A 25,595-nucleotide genomic window follows, 5' to 3' on the forward strand; every position below is an offset into this window, starting at 1 on the left:
ATTTCTGAACTACTTAGATACTAAATAAGTACATTTATTTTGCTGATACATATTTACTGAAGAAACATTTTGAAAACAGGACTTTACTAATGATTTAAATACATTTTCCACCCCTGAATGTGACTGTGTGATGAGCTGGCCAGCCAGCTGAAAACCAGGCACGTTTTACTGTGGCTTTACAGCAGCAACAGAGCAGCCCACTGCAGCTACAGCGGCGTTTATCAGGTGGCAGTTACACGCTACATTTCCTGAGCGATGCTGTCGCGTCTCAGCTTGCAGCAGCAGCAGCAGATCGCAGAGCACTGGGAGGAGTTCGGCCACCCAGGCGGCGAGCTGGTGAGCTGCTGATGAAGTGAGGGGTCACTGCGGGGCTAAGTGAGACCTCACACTGGACAAGCAGGCCAGACCTCAGGCCACAATGGCATATGGGTGTGAAGGAGGTGAGGAAGCCGAGGAGGGGTGATAGGGGGTGGGTGGGGTGGCGGGGCAGCCAAGCTGTCCACTCCGCCTCTCACGAGACCCCCAGCTGTCACAACAGACACTTACCAGCTCTCACGCTAAACACCCACCAGGGAAAGGGGGGTAGCATCCTTCCTCTTTCAAACAGAAGGATGGAAGAGAGGAAGGATGGAGGGAAAAGAGAGGGTAATCTCTTCTTCCTGCTGCTGTGATGTCTGAGGAATGCTGGGATCTGCCCCCTGCCTCCTCCTCGCCCCTGTCCTCCGCCACACTTCTGAAACCAGGCGGCAAACCTGCTAATTATAGCCGCCAAAGGATGAAGGTGTGACCTAAATAGTTATTTTAAGTCCGGCGCAGACTTGTGAGAACCACTGGCCAGAGAGAGCGCAGGGAGTCACAGCGGGACAGGGGAAGTTACAGCCTCGACCGTCGCACAACAAAACACACACAGCTGCAGTGCAGGCGAGCCGAGGTCAGACCGCAAGACTGTGCAAACACTGTGAGACGAACCCTGTTCACACTCAGCCACAGAGCTTCATCTGCTGGACCATCTCCCAAAGCTTTAGTTTCGTGTCTCATATCATTGTAATATTTTACAGTCTGGGCCAGAATAAGTGAGAAGTTAAAAAAAAAACAACAAAAAAAAAAAACTTTGAGTGTTAGGACAATATTTTTGACATTTTTTTAAAGACTAAATCATTAACTGACATCAACCAATTTACTGAACTATAAACTGATAAAGATGGTGTTGACTGAGCTTGATGATGAGGGTGTGTTTTATTTCAATGAGGAAGCTGAAAATTAAAAAGTTATCACAGCCTCCTTTTTGTAAAACAGGCAGCTGTTTTCCAATACGTTAAAAAAAATGCATGTTCTAATTTTATGTAATCCAGTAAAAAATACTGGATTTTGGTAAATCCTTGGGAAAGACTTATTTTAAATACAGCAACGAAATTATAGTTTTTTCACGGTACAAGAACCGACCTACAGTTTACCCCAGAAATCAGCTTTGGAATGACACAAATCCACGAACGCAGATTCTCATTTCGAACACCGTCTATGAAATTTTGATGTTTCTAGATAAAACTGTGTGAGAACTTATGCATCCGTAAACGCAGGAGTGATCTCAGGAGAATCTTATCTTCCATCATGACTACAAGTATTTTCTCTGCACGAACACTTCTCACTTCAACAACACTCCCACCTGCATGTGTCTGCTGAATACTCGCTGCTTACACCGTTCCTCGACCAAACACACTCTCCCTGCGGCGTTCTTTCCACACCTGAGAGCTTACTGACAGTGTCCCGGTACCACGCGTATCACTTAACCTCGTGTCAAAACACAGGTGTAACGTAAGCCCAGGGAGCAGGCGAAGGTCCTGAGCTCATAAAGGAATGTGCGAGCTGGGAATAGCACGCTGAATGTAAGAGAGGCCCCTCACTGAGAGCGTACAGCGGAGTACAGAGTTACTGCAGAGAGGGGATCTGGAAAACAGCCAGACGCCGACAGAGGGGAAGACACACCTTCGCCTCAGGGATTCACAACACACACACACACACACACACACACACAACGAGACAGAAATATGACTCAGCGGTTATGGAAAACAAAAAGTGATGAGCGAAGTTTTGGACGGAGGATAAAAGAAAGAGAACAGCCGGTGATCTTACCATGGCGTCCCGTATATCCGGAATCCCTTTATGGTGACGTCCGAGTCCTGCAGGTACACACAGTTTGTGAGGAGCGACTGGACATTGTCAAAGTCCTCTGGTTTGAGTTTGGAGACTGAGGGGAATCGGTAGTAATCCTGCTTAACCAGCTCAGCCATAAAGTCCTTATCAAAGGTCAGCTCGTGGTTCCCGGCGATCACCACTTTAAATTCGTATGGAAGGCCACCTGCACGAGACAAGAGAAACCAGGGAGAGGGTGGTGAGCTGAGGTTCAGGATCCACGTTTCCACGTGTTAAGCTCTGCCGTGCTACTCCTCAGCACGTTCTGCTCGTGCTCATAGGATTTACCTCTGACCTCACCTGAAACAAACCATCTGCTGTCATGTACATGTGAATGTACAGAATATCTGGAACATTCCCTCCACCCACATGTAAATTTTGCCCCAAAATTTGATTTAATCAGCAGCTGAAACCAACAGAAAATGAAAACAAATGATTCTGATTCTGAATTCTCCACACACTGAATACTGTGTCCATATTATGCAGCTCTGCTCTCTTTCAAGGCAGGACAGTGTCTTATAACATCACAGAGAGGTTGTACTTTCCACCTGGTCTCTCTATTTCTATAGGAACAGCAGGTTGTCCTCATATTTCGTACACAGAGCATACGCTCCCTCGGAAGCTCCCCGTGTGCCTAACCCTGAGCACAGATCAGGACTGGAAAGACAACTCAGATAAGTGGAGGGGAAAAACACCCTCCATTCAGGCAGTCAGAGAGGTTACAACCACAGCTGACGGCTCTGCTTGACCCCAGCAGACCGCCGTCCATCTCTGCAGACGCCGGGCGGCTGGAAAAAGCATGAACCTGAACTAAATAGAGAAGAACATCTATTACGATTCTCATCCCCTCATCTTTCAACTTCTGCCGTGCCCTTTTCCCGCTCCTCGGTTTCCCCTTCGCCATCAAGAAACTGACTTGCTACTTCATTCCGGCTGATTGAGCACTCAGCGAAAGGGTCTGGCCTTCATCACCCTTCCATTCTCTCTCTCTATTTTTCTCTTTTTCCTCTCCTGGATTCTGTTTTTTTTTTTAGGCTTCCTGTTGATTTTGTTCCAGACTTTCTTCCTTCCTTCCTTCTTGTCTTTTTTAGCCTGCCCTGTAGGTACAGACTAATCCACAGGCTAATTTATGTGTAGAGCCAACTGAACAATAGCTGCAGGAAGAATGGGTGCTGAGGGTGTCATCCAACCCAGGCAATATGATCTTTATTAGGGCAGCAACTAATTATTATTTTCATTATTGATTACCCCGCAGATTACTTTCTCTATTAAGCGTTCGGTTGCTTGTTTTGTTGGACCACCAGCCCAAACACCAAAGACATTTTTTTTTCCCCACTGTCAAATAATAAAAGGCAAAGCAGCAAACGCTCGCGAGTAAGAAGCTGAGTGAGGAATTTGAACAAAAATACTCAAGTTAAAAATGTTATTTTCAACCAGCAGCTGCACTTTAGACAACTCTGTGCTCTGCTGATCAATTCATCCTGATGACTAAAGCACATTTCTTAACATAATTCCGTGTTGTTTGGCTGACACGTAATGTTGTGTTGCCAGCGGTCATGTCCAACACTGCATGGACCCAGTATTGCGCCGTTTAGCCGATACATTTAGACGCAGAGCGCTGATGTTTGGACTGATCACAGTCTGAGTGAATGCGGACGTGACTCCGTCTCTTAACACTTGCAGAGTGATTTTCCAGGATTTCACAGACAGATTTTACTGACAAAACCTGTACAAAACCACTGAACTACAATAGAACTTATTTTTGGAATAAAAACGCCTCTAACTTGTGACAGTAAGTGAAAGAAAAATGAAACCACAACGCTCTATTGTGAACTCTGGTCCAGTTTCCAATTGGAAATAAAACTAACAGAAACTGAATAGGTGCGAGTAAAAATTCAGTCAAAATACACTGGCTCAATGCAGAGACATAAAATAATTCCACCGCATCCATCTAAAGTGTGTGTGTGTGTGTGTGAGTGTGTGTTCTCTAATGCTGAAAATGAAAGAATCATGGTTTCCCGGTCTATAAGTTTCATTCCCGCCGCTCTAAATTAGCTCTTGTCGCGTCTCAGGATCATAAATTCCAGGCTAACCTTATATGAGAGCGCCGTCTCTCAGTCCCCCAGCACTCTAACTGGATCATGCATCCATTTACACACACACACACCCACACAACCCAAAGCGAATCATCCTCTCCACCACCAGGCTGGGAAAAGGTGGCGAAAATATAATTACCATCAAACAACTCCATCTCCATTACTCTACTGGGAATTTTCACTGCTTTTTATTGCCACCATGATATGTCCTACAGAGGAGCGGCGGAGTGATACACCTAGATTTATTTTTCATTCTTCGCAAACGAGGACATGAAGGAGAGCAGGAAAATCAAAACAAAATCCCGAAGAAGAACTATGCGTGCAGGGGAATGTTGTGTTCCACCTCTCCTCCAGAAATCAGACTCGCATTAGTCAAGAAATTCATCTACACATTCAAGACATTTCAATTAGAAAAGTTGTTTTTTCACAGAGCAGTACTAAAAATACACTCCCTCCATGTCATGTCATGTAGAGAAAATCATACTCTACATGACATCCTGAAAATTAAAAAGGTGAATACGTTATTAAATTAAATTGTCATCCCCCTCGTCTCCTCTCTCGTCTCCTCCAATTAATCCTTCAGGAAATATGATGGAACTGACTCGATGTGTTTTCTAATTAGTGCACAAGCAGTTAATATGCACTAGTCACATAAAACAAGCCTTTACTTATCAATCAATGTTTAAATATTTGGATGTTGTCAGACAGACCTGGTGGAGGTAAAAACGTGCACCTGAAATTAACTTTTCAACCGTCAAACTCACAAAAGCAAAACCTGCAAAGACGAACTTAAAAACTCTCAAAGCTTTAAATACAGTGCAGTCAGAAAGTATCCAGAGCCCTTCACTGCCACCATTTTCTGCTCAGCCTCGCTCTTGCTCAGTTCGCCCATCTAACCAGCTCTAAGAAGAGTCCTGGTTGTTCCAATCCTCTTCCATTTAGGAATTGTTGCTTTGTGTCGTCTGGATGTCGTAAATCAGGCCTGCAACTAAACTTAAACTTTGGTACTGTATGTAAGGGGTTGTTTTGGGTTAGTGATTTGTTGATTAGCACAATGTTTATTTGAAATGATTTACTCTTGGAACTGGAAAAAAAAAACCCACACACACACAAGCTACAGATGCCTCTGGGAGCATCTCAGAGCGGGAGATCAGAGTCGGAGCTCTACCATCAGACAGGCCGGGTCAGGGAAAGCTCGTTCCTCGGCATCGATCTCCAATGATATCCTCCAGGAGACCAAACAGCAGTCAATGGCCCGGACAAACTGCTGCCTCCTCCAGAGTCTGAGAGGAGCAGACAAATGCTTTGTACTGTTTAACTTCCTACGAACCTGGAACTGCTCTCGGACGGTGATCACACTTAGCTATGCAGCTACTGACTTTTGAGACGTTGCTCTGTTTTGTTTTTTTTTTGCAAACCTTACACATGTACATTACGTCGATGCATGCCTAACGGGTGGTGAAGACAGTAGCTCAATAGGTCCAAACTTTACTTTCAGGACATGCAAACTGAAAGTCACAGGATGATTATAAAAAAAAAAGATCCCTGACCTTATGCCAGAGTTTCATTTAAGTCAAAACACAGTGATATCAGCTGATTGCCTGAATAATAGTCTGTAGACTGTAAAATGCTGTTCTTTCACATGAAAACCCAGAGACTGTCATCAATAGGGAAACAATACATTTTTCAAAGAATACTCCAAGTCGGCCCAGAGGGCGACCATAAAAATGACAACCACTGACGAGGACAGAAAACATGCAGCGTCTACGGTTTTTTGTTTTTCCAGAGACATGTCAGAATCAGCCACTGCTCTGCAACCCTCATCTTTCATCCAGAAAAACGTCACGCTATTGAACTGGTATGTTTTCAAAATGCCCATTTTTCTCTGCTGTACGTCCGACTCTGTCTTCCTCTCTCAGAGTCTCTCTGCCTTCATCAAAGAGGACAAAAACTGGCCTTAGAGAGAATATCGAACATTTCGCACGCTTGCATTTTCTATAAAGACATAAATGAGCGGCTCAGATTCCTGAGAACCCTGCGTCCTCCGAATGGCAGAAACAAAAGATACTGACAAAAACAACATGATCAAAATATTTTCATGGTCTTAAAAACTTTACCATCTGAAACAATTACTGACCTTTACTAGTAAACTCTGTGTAAAAAAAAAAAAAAAAAAATCAGGCAGAAGCTAAAGAAGTGATATGTGATATATACCAGTTTCTTTAAATCTCACCAATATCTTGCCTATATTTATTAATTCTACATTTATTTTATATCCTGAAATATCTAGATTTATTATTCTCATAATAAGTTTACTGTTTTTCTGAAAATATGGCTACAAAACTAAGTTCATATTCATGTGACCATTTCTTGTTTAATTACATCTGTACTCTAATAATACAAGACATTTTTTCCCCTGAAACTTCCTCAAAAATCTGTGTTTTTTTTTTCTTTTTCAACAAGTGGCTGTAATTTTCTACCCTCCCATCTCATCTGTCCTTTGAGTCTGAGGTCCAGGTGTGCAGCCGCACACATGCCGCCTTCAATGGGACATTAACAGGCAGGGTGCTCCCCAACCACACTATGTCATTTTCCACTTTGCTCTGCATCGATTTCCCATTATGGCCGATATCCCTGTTTTCACACTGGCTTAACAAAGAGCACGTACAAACACACACAGACACACACACACACACGTGATGTGGCTGTCTGTGGTGATGGATGGAGCAGTTTGATGGAAAAGCCGAGCGGTGTGTCGTCCTGGTGGAGCCAGGTGCTGCATTTGGGGGGTGGGCACAGTCGAAAACAGAGGACGAGGAAAATGGGACATGTCTGCATGTGTGCACGAGTGTTAACCCTTTGTATAACCCTGTCGTATGCTTCAGGACAACTAAGGGCAAAGCACCTGGCAGTGCTTTAAAGAGTCAGCCCGGGAAAGTGGGAGCGCTACTGTGGCTGCAGACAACAAATCGCATTCACAATTCATAAAGCTGAAAGCGTGAGATCTTAAAGGTTGACAGCGTGTTTAAAACGTTGTAAAGGAAAATGCTGAGTTTGTTGAATCGGTTTGTTGACACTGCAAATAATACACTGCAAACCCGTGTCAGTGTGCCACAGCTACTCGACTTTCAGACTTTGATGTTTTCACTTTAGAGCCCATAGTTGAAAAGATGAAAGCTCTCTTTCAAATCTAAGTTTTAGTTGTGAATGTGACCTAGCATCCAAACCTCCACAGACACATTCTCTCCCATTTTCGCCCGTATTTGTTTATCTGTTTTGGTCTTCGGTTCACATCAAGCCGGCGTTTTGAGATGCAGCGACTCCAGTGTGGACTGTAAAACAATCCCGAAAAGTTGCTGCTGACGTGAAAGGAGCCCGAGCTGCCATTTAAATGCTGTTTTCGAATTAGTCTGAACACAGCCTCGAGTTTACATAAAGAAGCAAAGCCGGAGGTGGTGAGTCTGACAGGACTGTGCAAGAGGATGAGGATATAAGCTAGTAATGTATTCATCTAAACTCCGTGCCAAACATGTCTGAACACACTGAGGATAATGAGAGACGGCTGAGATTTGGATTATGTTGCAGGGGTGGTTTGAAAAGTTTCTATAGACACCTGGACTGTTTTTTTTTTTCTTGCTGTGAAACCTGGATCAGTGCTGGAATCCAGTGTAACCGCCGTGAATCCAGACTGACTGCAGCTGCTGTCGTCAACCTCGATACTCAAAACAGATTTCAGAGGAGCACTGCTTTAAGCTGAGAGGTTTACATTTTTTTAAAGGTCCCCACCTCGAAAAAATGAAAATATATCTGAGAATATATCTTTCAAAATTCAACAGTTTGTTTTCTTTTTACACTTTTGCCTCTATTGTTTTAATTATTCACTGTTGAGTCTCAGGAAGAGAACTTGGTTTTCGTCACAGTTAAATGAGTTGGGAACTGAATCAGGATTTTTAAGGTGAACGTTGCCACCAATGTCAGATCTTCAGTTCCTTCCCTTCCTCCTCTTTTTCATTCTCTTTTCCACTTCTCATCCTCCTTTTTGCGCACACATAAAAGGCGCAGTACGAATTTTCTGTCATCCGCTGGAGTGTTGTTGCATTGTCCTCTCATACAGATGTGCCTTTGCCTTGATTTGCACCAAACGGGACGAGTTTGCGTCTGTTAGCATCTTTGCTAATGCAAAGCGGTGGTGTTCTGTTTCACCTGCCGAGGAAAACTCAACCGTTCAAACAGCACAGACAATTCAAATGCATTAAACAACAAAGGCAAATTAAAATAGTACAGGCCAGTATAGTGGGTGGCACTTATTGATTTATGCACTTGGTGAGTGGGAATGTCAGATGGTGAGTGTGTGCGTGTTTTTTTCCAACGTGTGAAACATGACTACATTAGTGAGACAGAAATACTTCAGAGTTGCTGGGAGCTCTCGCCTGGAGGGTCCAGAGATGAAACACTGGCTGCCAGGACTGAAACCACACACACACAAGCAGAGCTCCCACCCACAGCATGGGGACAGAAGGAGGGGTCAAAGGTTAACTGAACCAGGGTGTCAGGTCAGAAGGGTTAAACTGGACACTTTAGCAGGGCAGATACGATGCGTGCCTCCAGCGGTGTGCGGATGAATGCGTGTGTTAAGCAGCTTAGTACCTAGCCAGTCGTTGAACTTCTTAACCTCGGACGGCAGGCCCAGCTCGGTGAAGTCGCCCATGTGCAGCAGCACATCGCCGTAGGGCATCTGGATGCCGTCTGTGCGCGAGTGTGTGTCAGAAACGCACACGAACCTGGTGTGTCCCGCCGGTTTGGGAGTGTCATACGGAATGGGGTCCACCCTGAAACAGAGAGAGAGACAGAGAGTTGGTCAGAGTTGACTCTGGTCAGACCAGATCCAGATTCTGGACTTTGGGTCTGGACTGTGGACTGATTGGTTGGTTGAATGTGTGTTTACATGTCACGCTCCCACACAGAAACATAACCACTGTTTTAACCCTTTTTTTATGTGTTAAATTATCAGTTTTCATATCAGCGTTACATTTCTGTTATGCTCTAATCTGTTAATCTGTCAATCACCTGACGCAAGAAGAGGAATCTCTGCATGGAAATACTCCTTTCCTACAAAACTCATCAAGTGTTTAACCTTCAACATCAGAAACTGTTGAGACATTTTTACATCCTTCAGGTCGTTTGCAGCCATCTTGCAGTCTCTAAAGTAAAAAAAAAAAAGTCTGCGGCACCTTAAACGTGACTTTCTTTTAATCCCTGTGGTCGACTCGAGCTGCACAGCTTCATGCTATCAGTTTGAATTCTAAGCAAGAGATTTTCCGACCCGTGAAATCACAGAGTCATCAGTCAAGTATGTTTGATTCCATGTTGCCACGAACATAAAGACCAAACTCATCTGTAAAGGCGCTTATTTATGAGACGTCTGCCCTTGGTCTTATTTAGTCATTTTTTAATTTCCAACATCATTCTCCGTAAAAAAAAAGAGCTGTAATTCAAAGTATGTGCCCCTGTTTCGTCTTTGTTATGTTTTAAAAGGTATGCTGGATGGCAAAGCATATTTTTAGGAAATGTATGCTAATTTCATACCAGATAGCAGAAGGGGCACAGCTGAAAACTGGAACCACAAAAAGATCATTTGTTGTGCAAAATAAATTACACGGTCCACAGAATAATGCATGCAGCAGAGCAAAATGCATCTCAAAGAAAAGAGGAGACATTACAACAGTGAAAAATGTGTAGTCTGGGCTGGAAAACAACCAGCGCTCGGATTGATTTGTACCCACAAGGAGGGCAATGGCTGTTTTGTGGCATCAGATTGGCTAAAGAGACGGTGAATTAAAGCAAGCCTTGTCCTTTCTAACCATTATCTAAAGAAAAACACTTAGACCCAAGTCTGGCTGAAAAAAAGCCTTTTATTCAGCCTTTTTGTTCAATGTAAGCACGTCTGTTAAAAAGGAAGAAAACCTGTACTTTTTTTTTCTGACTGAAAGGAAAAAAAAAATCATCTTGTCTGTAATTGAAGTCTACAATGTGCAATCCTCCAGCACTCTGCCACTAGACCATTATTTCATTAGAAGGGATGTCACTCTGTCGACAACATCAGACACATAATCAACGCTGCAATCTCCAACCTGACACACACACACAGTTAACTCGCATATGTGCACAAACATGGCATGGAAACAGCCTTAGAAGCAGATGAAATCAAAAGGTTTCAGAGTGAAGAAGACGTTATTAACAGAGATGGAGAAAATAGGCACCTCCACACAAAAGAAAATCTTATTGGGAGGGAGGCTACATTTCATTTGTGGGGTCTCATTTGGGAAGCAATTTTCCTGTTTTCCCCATTTCTGTGCCGCGTTGAGCAGAACATCAGATGTGGAAAATCTTCCCAAAGAGCCTGGAATCTGTTGTTGTTCTGTTTTTTTTTTGAGTTGAACAGGTCGTCTGCAAGTTCGTGGACAAGTCGGCCACGGTCTGTGGTCAGAGGGCAGGAAACATGGATAAAATCTTCTATCACAGTATACAAATGGGTGGAAAATCAAAGGAAAATCCACCATAAAGTGTGTCCAGAGCAGCCTCAGTGCTCCCTGGCAATGAATCTCCGACTCCCTGACCTACGCTGGAGAGATGAACACCCTTAGTGTTCTGATGATGATTTTGGAGATCTTCAACTGGGTAGAGATCTGGTGACAGTGAAGGTCATGCCATAAACCCTCTCAGTGACCCCTTGTTCCCTGTATAGAAGCACCTGGACGTGTTATATTGTTCTACGGTGAATCTGTCTCTGCACAGTTTACGCTTCATGCTGTTGTTGCTGTTGTTTTTACGAGCGTTTCATGTTTAGATTTTACGGACGAGTCGGCAAACGAATGCCGGGCCGCGCCGAGAGCGGTGTGCACAGTACATGGTGTTCTTTTATTTACAACATCGCAGCCACGTAAAACGGTGCGAGCCATTCCTGCGGGTCAGAGCAGGTCTTTGCCTCATGGACCGGACACAGGTCGATGACATCCAGTGCAGATTTGTTCCAGCCCCGTCCCCGCTCACTCAGTTCTTACTATATGTCCCTCCTGGTTATAGAATTCAGCAGCACTGTCTCCAACAATGATGCAACTCAGCGGCCGCAGTCTGGAGCCCTGGTATATGTCACGCTGCTCTTGAGCGTGTTGCCACTGAAGGCTCACCACCATTTGTAGTCACCATCTGTGATCAGTAGCCACTGTCTGCAGCCTGTAAAGCAGCTGCACACATGCTGCATCGCGACTCCCCCGGGGGCCCTGTTGTCTCCGCCGCTGCGAAACCGGATGAGTCTGAGGCTGCGAGCGAGAAGAGGCTGCTCAGAATCCGGCCTCGCAAATGCAAACATTTTCTGGTTTCCAGTCTTTTATGACAGTAAACTGAACATCTTTGGGTATGAAGATGTTTGAAGATGTCAAATGTTCACCCAGCTTTTCGTAGACCATTCAAAAGCTGCTTCTAATTAGAAAAGAAGCCTGAAACTCTCAAAACTCAGTTTTGTTTGTTTAATATTTTGCGATTTTGATTGTTTTTCTGATTGGAGAATCGACCAATCAGAACCACACATTCGGTCCTTGTTCATAAACACTGATCACCATCACCAATCAGCCTCCAATCAGACGCAGCATGGCTAGTCAACAGGATTTGTGATCTCGTGCTCACGGTCATCAGCGTGTGGCCTGTGTCTCTCGGCAGCTTTTAGCTTTGTGTGTCTGTAGCCTTCAGTCTTCAGCTCATTACAGGAGAAGTTCTAACCTAGTGTGCTGCCTGCAGTCAGTCAGTAATCAGTATTTGGTGGTCGTTGGTCTTGTCAAAGCTTCAGCTGGGAGATCCGAGCTTTGCTCTGAGACGCTGGAGCACAGCGAGCTCCACGGTCGGCCCAGCAGGCCTGGCCTCCATATTAAACACACTGGACGAAATGAAAAACTCGCTACAGAGATAATAATATTTACTATTGACTGTGTGCAGTAAATAAGTCTCTGTGCTCCTATACAGAGACACACACACACACACACACACACATTAACCTAAGCCAGCCGAGCAGCACACACATTGCGGTGTAGCTGCTGATTAGATTTGGTGCTCTGTGGTGCCTGGACGTCACGCAGCTTTACAGGATTCGACAGTTCTCGTCATGGAGGAAGGACGAACGCAGAGCCACATGGGATGACAGAACACACACACCAGCGCGCACAAACACACGTATATATATGCATGCATATTAAAACAAAGCCAGGAGAAAAACAACCTCCATCTCCGCCCCTTTCCTTTGAGATTTAATCCACCAAGAGAATGTAAGTAAATACCAGCAGCCCCTATCAATTAGAGCAGGCTCGGGCCAAGAAACCTTCATGATAGTGCTGCATTGGTCTCTCACACACTCACACACACACACACACACAAAGAGAAAAGGCCCCTGTCTTTCTTGTTAACATATGACTGTATAACAATCCAGAGATTCATTAGTAATGTATACAGGAGTTCAGGAGTTCAGCGAAGGCCTCTGATCTATTGTAAACGGAGACAGTGAAAATGAAAAAGTCTTCCCGCGCTCCGACAGCAGGTAAAAGAATATTCTCCAGTGACAGACTGAACTGTGTTAGCACGAAGGTTCGTGTTAACATGTCTGAGCTCCGGCGTGACATCAGAGGGAAGACTGCGCGGGGGAAAGAGCGGGGGAGAGGAGAAATGCTAATGCGATCGAGGAGGGCAGCGGCACACTCTCAAATCCGCCATGACATTGGAGCTGACACAAAACCGAGGTCTGTGGCTGCAGAAATATCTGCTCGATGAAGAAATGTCTGCGATCGTTCGGCACAGAGACCTCCGTGCATCTGCTCCCCCTCACATACGGCCGCGACGTTCACAGCAAAAATGAACTCTGAGATTTTTGCTCAAACCCATGATCGTCAGTCGCATTTATCTGTCCCCATTTTAGAAAACAGAGCTATGTTACTGCACTTCTGTAATTCATTTTCACTCTGATTATGAAGTGCAGTATTTCTTGAGCTCACACCAGCCGCACAATCCTGTGTCGCTAATTGCAAAATTCACAGATGACAGGAGATGTTCCCCATTTGGGAGCGAAAATGATTTTCCTCTCTTAAAATCAAGCTAATTTGTTGGGTTTTTTTTTTTTCGTGTTGCTGGTTCTGTTTCACTCAGAAAATGTCAAGTATCTCAGCCGCCTTAACACCTGAAGTTGTTATTTCACATCACATAATGTGGCAGGTTTAAATGTTACTGTGCAAATTCAAAAAAGGACTTTTATAGGAACTGAAAATTAAACGCTACCAATATAATTTTATGATGTGTTTATTGACATCAGAGCCTGCAGCAATATCATTAAAAAAAAAAACTCCAAATTTCACATAAACGCTAAATGCTAAAATAATACTGAAGACAACACAAGGTAAATGTGGAAACACAACTAAATCCTGCAGCACAGTACTGAACCAGTACACAGCTATTGGTTCCATGTGTCCCACAGAGGAGAACAACAGTGAGAGAAGTACAAATGAGCGTGGGAGAGACAGAGGGAGGGAAGGAGGAGTGCTCCTTGATGTCTGTAGGAGGACATTTCGTTTGACTGAGCACACTTGGCTCCGTGGCCTTTTGGAAAAACACACAAGCAAACGGGGTCAAAGTTCAGCCTGAGCTTGCTTCTTCAAACGTGGCACTTAACTCGCAACAGATAAGAAGGTCGCCGTCTCAGTCGCATCGAGCTCCTTAAGAACGCCACATAATCACTGTGATTGATTGCACGTTTTTTTTTTGTTTTGTTTTGTTTTTTTTTTCTCCCCTGAAAACCTCCCCGGTCTCCATGCCATCCAAAACACACCACGGCTGTTTGCTGCACGGCCAAAAATACGTCCGGCTAAAGAGCTCTCATTGTGCATTTTAGTGTTAGTCACATTTAAACCCAGGCACCTTTTACTACAGGAGACAATTTAATGTAAACTTCTAACGTATAAATAGGTCTGACCTGAGGAATCACTCCAGAAATGTAATCTCTCTGTGATCTTAACTATGAAATCCACCATTTTATTAAAGAAAAGGGACTAAAAGACAAACTAGAGACATTAGGCAGGTGAGGCTGGAAATCCTGAGGAGCTTGGTATCGAGATGTGACCCATGTCTTTCCTCTCTTAGGATGTAACACCTCTTTCCCAAACATCTACATCAACGCACTGAGCTCTTATACTTTAAAATTTGGGCTGTGTTTTTTTCCCAGAAGACATTTTTAAGTTTCAAATTTTAAGTTTCAGGCAAACTAAGAACAATTAAGGACAACTTTGCTGGAAAAAAACAAACACAACTAAGTTCATTTCTCACCAGAGAGGAAGAAAAACACAACAATGATTTGAAGCATTCAAAACTAACCTTAACAATTAAACTAAGCTAATTATCTGTATTGGAGCACCTATGTTTACAAACAACAGTGAACACAACCCAGTGAAAAAATAACATAATAATAATTTGCTGTTAATTTGACAGACTCATTGTGCCTGATCTTGTTTCTCCTGTCGTATTTGGGAAAGACAAAACTAGTTTTCATCTGTAGAAATGTTGTTATTCCACTGTACAAGTGCTATAAATAATACAAAATGTATATATAACAGGTGACTGTACAATATTCTGCGTATACACTACACGGCCAAAAGTATGTGGACAACCAAAGAAAGAATGTGAAGCCCTGAACATGGGTATTAACCTGCTGCTTGACCAGGCTACACTGCAGGGATTTGCTCCTATTTAGCCACAAGAGCATTAGTGAGATCGGCCACTGACGCTGGGTGAAGAGCCCTGGCTCAGGGTCGGCATCCCAGTTCATCCCAAAGGTGCTGGACTGAGGACTGGGCTCTGTTCAGGCCAGTCAAGTTCCTCCACACCACACTGGAGGAAAACCATTTCTTTATGGCTTTGTGCACTTTAACATTAGAATTACCATGTAGCTGACAACCCCCCCACCCTACTCCTCCTCCAGTCTCAGGGTTAATGGGGTCAACGACCTCTGAGCTGCCCACTTGTCTCAGACAGAAATGCGTGTCAATCACAGTCTGGTCCGAGTCTCCGTCTATTTTATACCTGCCGCCACCTGCTGCCGAAGGATTAGCCTCCAGCTCCTCCTCCTCGCTCCTTCCTGTTCCTTCATTGTTAACAGAGACGTCCTGCTAATGGTTTCTCATTGATGAGGCCACCAGCGGGGGGGGAGGTGGGGGGGGGGGACACCGCCAGCTAAAACCTCCGGGGTCAAAGGAGAGCTGTGGAGATAGACTGCTAATCAACCAAAGCTGACCTGTCCATACATCACAAACAGGATCAAGACTCACTGGTTCACAGGCCAAAGGAAAGACAACGCTCGACTGAATTTATCTGCACGAAACACACAAAAAAGACAGGAAATGATGGAACTACTGTCCAGAAATCTAAGGTTTACTTCTGGCACAGGATGATGATGTCCACTAAAAATGTGTTTTTGTTTTGCTTTAAATAATCTGTCAGTTAATTGCCCAAACTGATCAACAAGTCAGGTTCCAGTATCTCAAATGACTATTTAGCATGACATGAATCAATAATGAAAAACAAACAAACTTGTTTTCCAGGGAGTAAACTGTGTGAACTGTAATATGAAATGGAGAAAGTATTTTGTACATTTCACCTATTTACAAGTTAATGCCAAATATTATAACATTTAAAGTTAGTTTCTTTGTGACTTAAATCTGTCTTGTTGAACCGAGCTGACACACAGAATATTTCTGGACAAAACACGCGTTTGATGATCAGAACTAAAATCACAGCAGCTGATAAATGACGGTAAACGGACCTCTGTGCTTCACTGCCTCCTTGTTGAAACTGACAACAAAGACCGTCAGAGAAAATTCGATGTTTGTGCGTCCGCTGCGCTAAAAGAGTGGCAAATTTCAAAGCTAATCACAGCTGAACTGGAGACAAAATACAGAGCTCACGCTCGTTTTATCGCTCTTTCAGGAGAAACATCAAAACACAATGCTTCCCGTTTCCTCTGTCTATAACCTCTGCATCAATTCCCCTCCCCCTCCTTTAGACTCGCACACACACACACAAACACGCCGCTCACTCATCCACGGTGCAATACCATTTCTCTGAGAGGAGCAGAGAGCGCCTCTCTTATCTTCTGCGTTTCAGCTGCCTGCGCTAATTCAATAAACTTCAGAGGAACAAAATGAACACAGAAATAACGGAGAGGGGGGCAGGGTGGTGGTGGTGGTGGTGGAGGTGGCGACGGTGGGGAAGGGGGTGCACAAGGGAGCAGAGAATGAGGCAAAGGTGGGAAACAAGGACAAGAAAACACGAAAACCCAACAGGAACAAGGGGCCAAACGCACAAACAGAGCGCAGACGCAGAATCAGAACGATGGAAAATCAAAAGGGAGGAAGGAAAACGCGAAACACAAGAACGCTGTTAAAAAAATTCAAATGAGAATTGATTTTATAGGAAATATGACGGCCTTTTGCCTTAAAAACCCTCCGGCGCTGCGCTGGGAAATAAATTGCTTCTGCTAATGCCCCTGCTAATTGTGCTGCTGACAGTCCGTCTGGCTGCTGGGCTGATGGGAGGAAGACTGAGGAGACGGGCACGAGGTGGCTCCAGGAGCCAAACGCCAACCAGCAAGACTGCTGGGAAAAAAAACAAAATTGGTGGAGTAATGTTCACCTGGACAGACAACAGGGCTAACAACAAAGTACAGGGGGGAAAAAAAAGCATGACATCTGCTCTTGTCAAAGTCATGGTTTTTCTCAACTGAGGCTTTTTTTTACAATAACATTCAAACTCTTAACCTTCATTTTCAGATTAATATTAAACATTTTCTTGTTTTCAAGAAGCTGGTACACCCAGCTTAAGTCTAAGACTACTCTCAGACAATCAGGATCGGGGTAATACACAAATACCTGGAAGTAAAATGATGAAAACCCGCTGAAAATCCTCCCTCATTTCTTTCTCATCAAGATCAATCAAAGTCCATTCAGCTGATTCAGATAAAAAATGCTCGTGTTTAGTTTTTTTGGGGGTGGATGAGAACTACGGATGAGACGACAGATTACTTTAAATGATTCACACGTATTATAAACAAAACACTGATTACCAGCGAAGGCAAACTAAACATACTTTAAACCGCATAAACAGAGGACTTGTCACGTTGAGAAGTTGCAGACTCGGACCACTTCACGTCTACTTCATGTCAGAGGGGAAGTGACGTCACCCGGAGATCGTGCCCTGCGATGCCAGGCTCCGGGGACTCAGAGGCCGGAGTCTCAAAGACATCAAAAGGGCTTCAATCTCAAAAACAGCAGACCTGTCCAATGTCAACTGTCACTTAACCCCCCCACCGCAACCACCACCACCACCATCTCGCTGGGCTCCAGCGACAGGTCAGGGGTGGAGAGGGAACTTAATCAAGGGTTCTCCTGTTACAAAAGCCCCTCCACTCCCGCCGGTGAGCAGCAGCAGGCCGACAGAAACAAAAGGCCGTGAAATGGGACTGGCTCTTTGTTCTCAGGAGAGCTGAAGCCTGACTGCTGCTTCTCCACAAACTGTTTGGGAGGAAAATAAAACGAGGGATGGAGAGGTGAGAGGTAAACATGAGTCAGCACTATTAAAACTCTGTCAACAGACAGATTTCCAGGCTACTCAGGCATTTTCAAAAAATCATGTTGTGGTACATAAATAGCCTGTTAATAAGACTGAACTGAGTTTCATTATCCAGTCTGATATCGCGCTCATGTTAACCATTTTATGTTCGGGAAAAGGGAGGGGAGGTAAATTAGCTCTGCCGTATCCAGGCCACATGACGGCAGTTGCCAGGTTCACTTAATGTTTGTGATGTTCATGAAGAAAACATGTTAATTTAAGAGTTATTATTTCTGTACTTCTACCTATAAAACCTGTACAGCTTTGTCTATTTCATCCACATGTCACAATTTTTTGGTTTGGTGTGGATTCTGGCACCGGAGCGTGGACACCTGAGTCCTGCCGACTGGGCTGGTTGGTTTTTCCAACCTGTTTGAATCAATGAAGAAAATCGAAGATGTGGGTAGAGATTAAAAAGCTCTGAAACCAGGCTACAACAACAAGTGTTTCCACGTGATCCACACAAACACAAAGACGGAGAAGCAGCAGAGACACTGCACACAAAGCATCTGTGGAAAATCAGAGCAACGTGTGGCACACAAAAAAAAAAATATCTGACAAAAGTTTGAGTTTCTGAATGTGACTCATCATCTGTCATCTGGAGACACTTTGGTTTTAAATCAGATGACCACAAACTAGAACAGACCCTGGTTGGAAGTTTACCTTCAGGTTGCAGCTGCACCACAAACTAATAAAATAACTGAACAATTACAGAAACGCAGCGACAGTCAGAACCAGACGTCGCAGCCGCTGCTGCTCTGAGAAACACGCCAATAAAAAAAAGTAAAAACAAATGTCTGTGCTCAAACTTGAATTTCAACAGTTACTTTTCCTTAAAACCAAGACAAATAAATGCTATTTACAGCAGCGATGACAATATTTAGCAAAATGAGAAACACAGCAGAGCGTCGTCAGCCCAAACGTCGGGTTCAGCCCGAAGAACTCACACAGAAACGTTCCGTTTTGTCTTGTTTGTGTTTCTATCAGATCTATTAGCGACAACTAATGCTGTGAGGAGAGGGTGAAAAACTTACACTTCTGATGTGCTCAGCGGTAAATTAGACAACACGGGGAGTTTTAAAACATCTGTTTGCAAGTCACACTCACTGTTTTCCACAATTAAATTGGCAATTATCTGAGCATTTTCATTTTCAAAAGCGACCCCCCGCCGCTGAAGGGTTTGCATAAACAAGGTTTAACTTGTTTTCCCACAACAAGATACAAGAGAACACACAGGGTTCCTTCTTGGAAAGAGGAGCGGCCCATTTTGTGTTGAGAATGGGAGTCACGTGAGCAGAGGAGCTACTGTTACCGACAGAGAGATGGAAATGTCCTTTTTAATTAGCATCTGAGCACCTCGACTGATTCCTCCGTCACGTGACGCCAAGAATCTTCCCTCCTCCCGATACACAAACGGATTTATGGAAGCCACAAAAAAAAAAAAAGATTCATGTACATATAACACTGTGAGCTGTGAGACTGGGACTGCCCCTCTCTCTCTGTGCTCAAACACATCCTATAAAATCATAACCATACAGTTTCTTTGGCCACACTTAACAGCACCGTAGCAGGAAAAGGAAATACGGCACATAAAAAAAAAAAAAAAAAAAAAAAAAAAAAAAAAAAATCCTCAAGGAGTTCATTAATAAAAACCAGGGCTGTGTTCTTCTGGTGCCGTTTCCTCACCAGCTTGTGTCAGAATATCCACGTGTATGGACGCAGGCGGCGGCGTCATTAAATGATTCATACTTACGAGCTCCTCAATTATTCAGAAGGCGGGAATAATTAACAAGGCATCTGGAGGAGAAGGAGTTTGTTAAATGTGGATTTTTGGTGTGTGTGTGTGTGTGTGTGTGTAATTGGGGGGGGGGGGGGGGGGGGGGGGGGGGGGGGGGGGGGTTCATTTTCATTTCCCAGCATTAAAATTTATGTATTGAGCTCAGGTGTCTTGAATGAATGATGCTTTATACAGAATAAATAAACCTCTACAAAGGAAAAAAAAAACAAAACATTTAACACTATTTTCTCCAAAACGCCACCAAGTTTTCCAGGATGCAGCTTCTCCTCTGCGTGTACAACTGATGCTGATGGCCATGGAAAATACTCAATCCTGATTGGCTGCCTTCGTGTTCTCATTGTTCCAGTCAACAGTTTTCACACCGTTCTAAATCAGGTAACCACAGCAACCGCACAAAAACACCACAGATGGTGGCATGTACACCTTTTTGCCTGTGGTAAGTGATTATGGTGTAAGAGCCATAACACACTCCAAGGTGCCCTGATATAGAAAATAATGGACTGGGCAGAGAAAATGGTTCTAAGCTTTACAAAGTTAGTGTTTAATTATATTGTTAATTATATTAAAGTGTCACATTTGGCTTATACAAAGAAATTCAGTCCATGTGGTGACTGAATTCCTCCTTCTTTAACTCCCCTCAGATCAGGCCCCTCTTCAGGACAGATTTTCAGGATCAAGTATCAAAAACTGCTGCGTTCTGAAAGTTTTATTCATCACATTCATTATCACATCAAAATCCTAATTTTGCTAATTGTGTTTTATTTGATTTAGGCAAATTCTTAAGCAGCTGCTTCGTGGCAAGACAAAATTAAACACAGATGCACTTGAGAAATTTGGCTTACTTTGTTGGCACAGAGAGTTCTGCAGAAAAACACTTTGATATTCCCCAAAGCAAGAAGTTGTAACAACTTTTGTACTGGCACCTAAAGTAAGGTGCTGGTATTAACACTGGTATCGAAACCTTTGAAAAATTTCTGCGCTTTGTTGGAAAAATCTAATTTAGATCCCACAGTCACTTAATCAGCACCAGATATCTGTAGGTTCTTCACGAAGACGGATTTAGTGCTTTTCATCTGTTTTTTTTTTTCCCCCCCGTGTGAACTGCAACTTGGAATTTGACCTGGGACCGATTTAAAAAACCTGAAATGCATAAACAAAGCAGGCGGCAAAAACAGACAGACTGTGAAACTAAAAAGGACAGAAAAAGACACGGAGGTCCATATTCACCAGGCGAGTTCGCAAAATGCTCTGGCGGCTCTTAACGCAGCGGAGTCCCACTGTAGGTGCTATTTAGAAAAACTCTGGGCAACAACTGGGTGGAAACATGTGGTTCTCTCTCAGGCACTGTCACTGGTCCATCCATAAAAATCCCAGCATGCTTCTTTGAGTGATTCTGAACTCATGCAGGGAAACGCACTCCATAAACAGAAAAAAAATACCTAAATGAGGTTTACTGATTGTCAAAAAAAAAAAAAAATGAATAGCTCTAATGACACAAACATGTCTGCCATCACTGACCTCGGCCAGCGTCCTCCACCGACACGGTTTTGTTGTTGGCTTGGATGGCGGGCACATCCGATGGGAATTAAATAAATTAACACTCCAGAGGCGTTAATGGCGTAATGCAGCTAAGTCATCGGGTGAGAAACGCCAGCACATCTGCGATCAAGACCAACCACAGACAACATCATCCCTGCACAATCCAATGCGGTGCACTTGATTAACGCCGTGTTATTCAGGGTTTGGATCACTTGTCTCCCTCCAGTGTTTCATGCAGCCACTTTCTCCTGCTTAAGAAACTACAACTTTACGTCCAATTACTTGATTAATATGAAATTGCAGGCCATTTCGATGATGATTGCTTAATCGTCATATAATCAAGCAAAAATGCACAACAGTTTCTCCTTCCAGCTCCTCAAACGTGGGGATTTGTTATTTTTCCTCTGTCTTCAATCATCGCAAACCGAATATCTTTCAGTTTATTGGACTGCTGGCAGGACAAGACGGACACTTTGGAGACCTCACCTTGGGGCTGTGAGAAATTTCTTTTCACAGTTTTCCGACATGTTTAAAGGATCAACTGGAAAAACAATCGTCAGAGCAATTGATAATGAAAATAATCATTAGCCGCAGCCTTAGTAGGATTTTTACTAGGCCCCAGGAAATTAAATGTTAAGAACAATTATATTCAACTGTGCATATCAAAGTATTGTACGTATGATTTATCACTAACCTTTTTCTGGAGTCCAATAACAGGATTTGAGGCATTTTAAGACTTCTTTAGTCCTTACATTCAAGACGTTTTCAAACTATTTAAGGGCTCAACAAAGTCTCAAAAACACTCCCAGATCCCCAGACTACAGTCCTTTTTAGTTTCAACTCTCTGTCAGTTTGTCTGTCTGCATCTGGGCCTTCCCACAGTCTGGCCCAGATCCTGCTCAAATTGGATTCGAAGCCATTAGTGTCCCAACTCGAAGCATATGTTCCAAGTTGCTGAGCATTTCATTTCACGAGACGACGACGAGGGGGCTGAAGAAAGAAAGAAAGAAAGAAAAAGAAAAAAAAAAAACCAAAACCAAAACAAAACAGAGACGGCGCAGAAAAATAAACCAGACATAAACAGGGCTGGACTGAGTCTGTCCCTCACTTACAGACAGAGAGAGACGTCCCATGCTCTGAAGAAAGCCCACTTTGACTTCAGGGTCACGTTCCTGAGCATTAGCTTGTAACTGCCACTGTGTGTGTGTGTGTGTGTACGTGCTCTACACGCATGTTTTCATATGTGCTTCAGAGAGCGATACCTTCCACACCACACAAAAGGCGCTGCTGTACTCCATCACTGAAATCTAAATATTCTGTCTGAGGGGGGGGAGAAAACATTAGAGCAGGGATTGTGTTTCAAAAGGCGGGCAACCCCCTCGCTTCTCTCTCTCTCTCTCTCTCTCTCTCTCTTAGCTTTCAGAGAACCAACAACTTTATTTATGTCCAAATACTGTGGATGCAGTGAGAGAGGAACCCAGAGCAAGTTGGATCATTATCTCTCAAATCTAAACAAGCCTTTACTTTCCCAGAACAGAGCTTGTATTCTATAAGCACTTAAACATAGTGGGGGGATGGGGAGAGTGTGTGTGTGTGTGTGTGTGTGTGTGTGATCCAAGGGTTCCCAGTCTGAGTTTAAGAATGACAGAGTAAAACACTGCAGGCTCTGTGGAAGCCAGGAAACAGCCTAATGTATTTATCCAAACACATATCTGCTGAGAGGCCCCGCGGCTTCAACACATCCCCTTCCTACAGGGGCTTCACCTCCGAAAACCACCACGGTGAAAACGGGAAGAACAGCAGGGCTGCACAATATGGGCGAGAAGCATTAATAGCGGTTATCTAAATAAACATTCTGGTCATTCGCTCCAAGTTGGAGTAAAATTTAACTGAATTTCAGCGCCTTAAAACACACATTAAACACATGTCAGTGTTTCATTTTTCACTGCCGTGTTTCTCAGAGCAACAGAAGCTACAAGATCTTGTTTTCACCCCTGCTGTCTGTCTCTTAATATGTCCTCTTTACTAAATAAACCTAATGAACAGCTACTTGTTTTTTTTTTCCCACAGCTACAACCTGAAGGCAAACATCATCCACAATCTGTTCGTGTTTGTCGTCATCTGGACTAAAACTAAACTGTCTCCAGATGACGGATGATGATCCACTTGTAGAAACTTTCATTTTCAAGTTCTTAATCATCAGGTAAATCCATTCGTTTCACACTTTGCCTGTTTCTCCGTTTTCCAAAGAGGTTCTATGTAAAGATAATCTGCTGCTTCTGCGACTGAACTTCACTTATGGTCAACGGGTGAAACACTGTAGAATAAAAAGGCCAAGATGAGCCATACCAAGACTTCCCAGGGAACTGAAAACAAAACCAATGTCACAGCAGCATTAAATACTCACAAATCCATATATAAGCAGTAAGATTTCAGCAAAAATGGAAACTCGGACAGATCATTCTGTCACGTATCAAAGCTGGAAAACAGTTTGCACCATCTTTTATTTGCACTGTCAAAAAGTAAAAAACGAGGGAGCCTCTTCGAACATCCAACTCAGATCTATTCAGATGAACCCTGTGCCGCCTGGCGCGTGTTTACCTTGATTTATATCGAAGCCTTTTGGCCTGATTTATTGCCGTCTTTGTCAACCATTAAAGTGGACTGACGTAACACAAACTGCTAGGTGACCTTGTCTCCTTTTCCGTGTTCGAGGCACCGCTGCCTGCCGTGCTGGCAGCTCTGCTCACAGCTGAGGAATCCCAAAACAACGCAGTGGCACAGTAACGTGAACGCTGCCAACACTGGGAGGAAGGTAAGCGTCTCCCATTCAGCTGTTTACACACGTCCAAAATTTGACCATCTCTGCCAAAATTATCCTGATTTACATGAATGTGATTATCCAGATAGAACTGTGGGAATACGAGTGTCTGAGGTACACAAAAAAAAAAAAAACACACAACAACTTGTTTGCCAGATGTTGTTGGTCCCCAGAGAGAAGCAGTGGAGCTGGTGGAGCTGGTGGAGCTTCGCAGCTCTGCAGAGACCTCGCACTGCTGCCCAACTCTTCCTCCACCCCTGATTTATCTAGTGTTTCTCTAAAAACGTCTGCTTTATGATGTTTATGCATCTGCAGACTCCAGCTCTGAGTGTCGAGCCCGCCGGCTGCCATCTTGGTTCACCTCGGTGCAGGGCGCAACACAACAGACTGAGCTGAGCAACCTGACTGACTGAGTGAAGACTTTACTTCTGTCTCATGTCCTTAAAATGCCAGTTAATAACTCCACTTGTGATTCCGTGAGTCTTTAACCTCGAAGCGTCTGATCAGAAAATGCCGTAATTATGCAACAAGAGATGCGAAAAGTGTGTTTTCATTAACTGCTGCCAGTCTCTGGAACAGTGTTTCAGGATCTCTGAAGCATCTGACAGAGGAGTTTAAAACACGTGGCAAAGAAATGGTTGTTTAACACTCAATCACAAGACTGTCTGAGTCTATTTTAAGAGGACCTGCCTGACTTGACAGTCTGTGATATTTCCATTTTGCCTTTTTAACAAGGGCGACAATGGAAATAGGCTTTGAGTTTTACTGCGGTTTTACCTTAACAGTTTAATTATTTGTCAGGACTTGGGGATGCAGAGTTAACGCGCTGTGAAATCTATCTATGACAAAGACTACAATAGCACTTATGCAATTAGTGTTGGGTTTTTTTTTTGTATGGGCTATATTTTCTCACATCACTGCCCGTTCCAGCGCGCTCCTTTGTGCAACTACAACCCCAAGTTGTTATAATGCATACAGTCGGCTCCAACCTGCTTCATATTTCATTATTTTTGGCCAAATATTTTCATTTGTTGCACCTGCAACTTAAAAACGCCAAAGAGAAAATGAAAAGGCAGTAGGAGTGTGTGCTTTTCTCATTTAAAAAAATAAATAATCACACGTCTAAATCAGCCAAGTCAAACCAAAATTACCCAACAAAGAATAAAGTTCAATCAAAGAGCAAAACAAATGAAGTGACAAACAATTCCACTACAATGACAATGACAATCAGCAGGCAGGCAGCGCTCTGGTGCTCTTCTTCTATCACTTCCTGTCTACGCTGCAGGTTAACTTTTTACACAACCCCCTAAAGTGAGTACAAAACATCTCCAGCGGTGAGTGTGAATGTAACCACAACCAACAATCAGTCACAAACCTCTTATAAAAGCCCAAAACTGTTGTAACCGGGAGAAGACACAAAGCGAGCAAGAGAATATCTGTCCACAGATGAAACGCACAA

The 25,595-nt window shown here is 43.6% G+C and overlaps 1 protein-coding gene across 4 annotated transcripts in view; it reads right to left on the bottom strand.

Moving 5' to 3' along the window:
- mpped2a (metallophosphoesterase domain containing 2a) overlaps positions 1-25,595 on the bottom strand; it is a 57,812-nt gene that overhangs the window by 27,684 nt on the left and 4,533 nt on the right. For all 4 annotated transcript variants that reach the window (XM_041042508.1, XM_041042517.1, XM_041042533.1 and 1 more), the window contains 2 exons: positions 8,934-9,115; positions 2,131-2,356 (listed from right to left, as the gene is read on the bottom strand). In XM_041042508.1, coding sequence (XP_040898442.1) covers positions 2,131-2,356; positions 8,934-9,115 — 408 coding nt within the window. The remainder of the gene's footprint in view (positions 1-2,130; positions 2,357-8,933; positions 9,116-25,595) is intronic.

The sequence above is a fragment of the Toxotes jaculatrix genome, chromosome 1 (genome assembly GCF_017976425.1).
Source record: "Toxotes jaculatrix isolate fToxJac2 chromosome 1, fToxJac2.pri, whole genome shotgun sequence".
Lineage (NCBI taxonomy): Eukaryota > Metazoa > Chordata > Actinopteri > Toxotidae > Toxotes > Toxotes jaculatrix.